This window comes from Ascaphus truei, chromosome 1 (genome assembly GCF_040206685.1).
Source record: "Ascaphus truei isolate aAscTru1 chromosome 1, aAscTru1.hap1, whole genome shotgun sequence".
Taxonomy (NCBI): domain Eukaryota; kingdom Metazoa; phylum Chordata; class Amphibia; order Anura; family Ascaphidae; genus Ascaphus; species Ascaphus truei.
Window position 1 is genome coordinate 173,650,022 of NC_134483.1, and position 4,091 is coordinate 173,654,112.

Sequence of the window (4,091 nt, forward strand, 5' to 3'; positions counted from 1 at the left end):
ATATAACTCATTTGAGGGACCTTTGTGAAGGTGAAGAGTGGGGCAGCTTGCGGGTTGTGTATTATTCCTTGTCCTGTAGAGGAGATATTATCCATTTGACGGACCTTTGGGGAGGTGAAAAGTGGGAGCGCTTGCAGGCGTAAGTATTAACCCTTGTCCCGTATGCAGGTACATGACTATATATATATATATATATATATTATTTCTTATCTTTTGAAAGTACACCGTACTAAATTGCTTCCTGGGAGAAACAAATATGGCCGATAGGATCATCTGGAGCGGACATTCCAGTATGATCAGGTCCATCCCTCATTTGGGATTGCAAAATTGATCTCACTGGGACACAATGTACCGTTGGTTGATTACAGTATAATACACTTTTGTCAAAGCAACAGTTTTTTCAAGGACATCTCTTTAATGAAACATTTGAAACAAAGTTACATTTGACAATTTATCAGCAACACTGGGATTAAGAGGAAGTATATATAACCTTAATATGATTGCGAATTAACAGAAGAATGTGCAGTTTTGCAAATGGGGACGAACTGTATACTGAATGTATTTTGAACAGAATTTGTTAACTGTACTACAATTGGGAATTCATCAGAGAATGCGTGCCTACAGCTGGTCTGTTAAATGGATAAAGGGGAAGGGCAGTGGGAACAGCGCTAATGCAATTAATATAAAAAAAAAATAGTGACAATTAAGCAACTAACATAATAGGAATACACACTCAAATATTGGAGTGGAGGCAGCCAGGAAAAAAATAGGTCACACAAACCAATATACACAGTAAAAACACATAAACCGGAGCCTCAAAGAAATAAAAATAATAGTCTGACCGAATATAGTCCAATAAAGCTGGGATGAGTTCCAAGGAAGTATCTTCAATGTAGTCTCAAACAAACAAACATAAAAGACGAGAACACAGAAGAAAAAAAGAGAAAAAGATCATAGTGCAACTAAAAACAAAAGATCACTGATAAGGTATGCAAGAAATGATAGCAGTTTAATACAATGAATAAAAATAAATATAAAAACAACAAACACTTGATTGTTGGGCAAGAGACACTTATAAAGCAATGGCATCCAGTGGGGCTAAAATTAAAACCCTACTTACAGCAAGGCTGATAAACGTGAGCCTGTAGCACAATGTCACTTTTCACTCTGAAGCCTGGGAGAGAGATGGCACAGCTCTACCTCTGGAAGCTCCACACCGCTGGGAAGCACCGCTCTTGAGGCTCCACACCGCCGAAAAACACAGCTGTCCACACACCCACGAGTCAGCACATGAGCAGGAAGCAAAACAGGCAACAGCCTGTACTCAGTGCTGCCGGGGGACTCACTGAAGAAAACCACGCGGACCAGAGGTCTCGCGATGTCAGTGACGTCACCACTATAGGCAGGGACAGGGGAAGAACACACGCGAGTTCCGGGGAGCTCTCAGAGCCAAGGCTAGAGACGGAAAGGTATAAAGGCTACCACGGGAGAACGCCAAATGTCTCTGCCAGAAGAAGGTCCACCCTACGCGTTTCGTGACGTCAGTCACTTCGTCTGGGGCATGACCTCTTCCATGCTCAAGTGGCCCCACGTTCTCAAAACATCCCTAAAGGTGCCAGTATCACTACCTGGTTTTAAAATCTCCTGCGGCTTCCTATTGGCCTGCGGCACGTGGGAGATTTATGCCGCCATTTTATTTCTCATGGAGGGGACTGAACTCTGGGAGCTTTACTGGAAAGCATTTTAGGAACTAGGGGATTACGGAGTTGATACCGTGGTCCTACTCCAGGTTTGCATGCTTTAAAAAAAAAAAAAAAAAATAGAAAACAGCAGCTGGAATTGCAACTTTAACTGGAATAATGTCTAGTAATGGACCAACATGAGCACTGGGAGCTGCCAGCATGGAGAAAAATCATGTGCCGTAACAGGAATATGAGTCATGTATGTGTGGACTGTGGCATTATGGAAATTAAGATGTTGATACTTTCCAGTGTAAGGTCGTTAGCACAGATGAATAAGACTTGTTATCTTAATAGGTGAAGTCAGTTTGTAATGCCTTATTGATTTATTTGTAGCAATGAGTCACCAACTGTGGTTACAGCTCATAGAAAAGGCAGCAGTTTCTGGTTTTATTATTAGTTAGATGATGTCACTTCTTATACTCGGGGTTCCAAAAGAGCCAAATGATATGAACATGTCAACTATTCAGACAAAAAGGCGGAATCATGGATTTCCACTCAAGGGTTTGACCGTAGGTGTGAAGACACGGACAGAGTTATGGACAAAGTGACCCTACTCTGTCATCACCTTTTGTTTCTATGTTATACCCAGTGTCATCATAGTTTTGTAGTCTGGGCCGAACTTACATAATTTTAATGTGAATTTCTTTTCTGTGTTAAAATAAGAAAACAAACCGAAAAATATTGACTGGGCCCGATTTACGTTGGTTCTCTTTAGACTCCTTTATTTCATTAATTTGCATGATAGAGTTTAAATGAACGTCTATATTGTAAATCTTTAATTGTTCTTATACTTATTGATTCATTCTATCAATGATGCTATGACATTAATTTTCATGACATTTAAGCAAAACAAACGTTACTTTCACTTTAAATAGTCCTATAATTCTTATTGTGAAGCTTTAATGAACATGCTGACTGTACTCCATATTTTGGCAGGTGCACAAATATATACCATATTAAGAAAAAGAAAACGCTTCAACTGCTCTCAATTGCCTGATGCCAATTCAGATGAAAGAGATTTTCCTTATTGCAATCTGTTTTTAAAACGACACTTTAAAAAAAATAATGTACATAGGGTGGCTTGGCCTATACATCCACAAAATAATCACAAAAATTATATTGTAAATCTGTTCCGCGGAGTAAATTCCTCATTTTTCTCCTTTGTTTGCTGTGGCGTTATAAGTTGCCTCCATTCTTCTTTTCAAATCTTAAAGAGAGTATAAAAAAACAATTAAAAACAATAAAAAATGATAAATTATTACTTTTTTTTGTTCTGAATTCCCTTTTGTACACAGTATTTTCTTGTCTCCCACACAGAACACTGTGAGGTGTGTATTTTCCAACACAAACCACATATGATGCACTTCTGCTTATTGCTCAACATTTCCAATAAAAAAAAAAACTTTTACATTAGTATTAAATCATTATATCTTTGTTTACTTTGTAATATTTTTAAAAGATACAAAGATTTGCTGCGGGACTTCAGTGTATTGTTGTACTTGTGGCCGTGTTGTGATATTTATATATACACAGTTATTGAATAAATTAAACATTTTATGTGAAGGAACTCTGTATCATAGATACAGTAAAGTTCCATCAACAGCTGCAAAAAAACACTAAGTTAAGCTTTCAGGGGAATAGTCATCACTCCATTTTTGTTCTTCATTTAATATACCAGCGTTTATAAAGGGGTTAATCAAATTCAATTGCGTGCCTGTGAACTAACTCTCTGACCACCTGCATCCAATGTGAAATTATATGGCCGTTTTATATGGATGAAAGCAAAAAACTAAACAAAAATATATTGTGTGTCAAGTTGCACTTTTCGCGACGTTGATAAATAGCAGCAATCAATGTGCAGACGGCCTGCTTTTTTTTTTTTTGTGGTGTAAAAATAAAAATGCATACACATTTGGCAGTAAATTAATTTTGGCAGCGTTATCACATATTCCACAGTGCGCACAGAACGGGATTTAAAAACCAAATACATGCAAACACTACACACAATATTCACCCTTTCCCAAATTAACGCATGCAGTAAATATAATAGTGTCTTAATTGATTTCTTACTCCTGTTCCATAGACGTCATTTCTGGTTCATTAGGAAGGCAGCCAGCTCTGGTTGCAAGGGAAGATAGAATAGATAGGAATAAACATGACTCAGGTATACTGTAACTTCATTTGGAGAAACCATGGCTATTGTACATGCAAACATGCAGGGCTGTGATAGTTACACATTAACATGTTGTGCTTAGGGGCAAAAGGTTTAATGTCTCGCAATGATTCATAGCAGTGATCTGCATGAGAGACTGGGATTATTTTATGGATGAGCCAGCTTTATCCCCATTC

The 4,091-nt window shown here is 38.0% G+C and overlaps 1 protein-coding gene across 15 annotated transcripts in view; it reads right to left on the reverse strand.

The window, feature by feature from the left end:
- Positions 1-405: 405 nt before the first annotated feature.
- The window catches only part of PRUNE2 (prune homolog 2 with BCH domain), a 266,033-nt gene continuing 262,347 nt past the window's right edge, over positions 406-4,091 (reverse strand). For 10 of the 15 annotated variants that reach the window (XR_012801231.1, XR_012801230.1, XR_012801229.1 and 7 more), the window contains 2 exons: positions 3,813-3,860; positions 406-2,949 (listed from right to left, as the gene is read on the reverse strand). Coding sequence is in view for 12 of the 15 variants with exons in the window: in XM_075598687.1 (XP_075454802.1) it covers positions 2,919-2,949; positions 3,813-3,860 (79 nt within the window). In the remaining 3 variants the exon portion in view is untranslated. The remainder of the gene's footprint in view (positions 2,950-3,812; positions 3,861-4,091) is intronic. The other 5 variants (XM_075598671.1, XM_075598638.1, XM_075598648.1 and 2 more) reach the window with 1 other exon arrangement.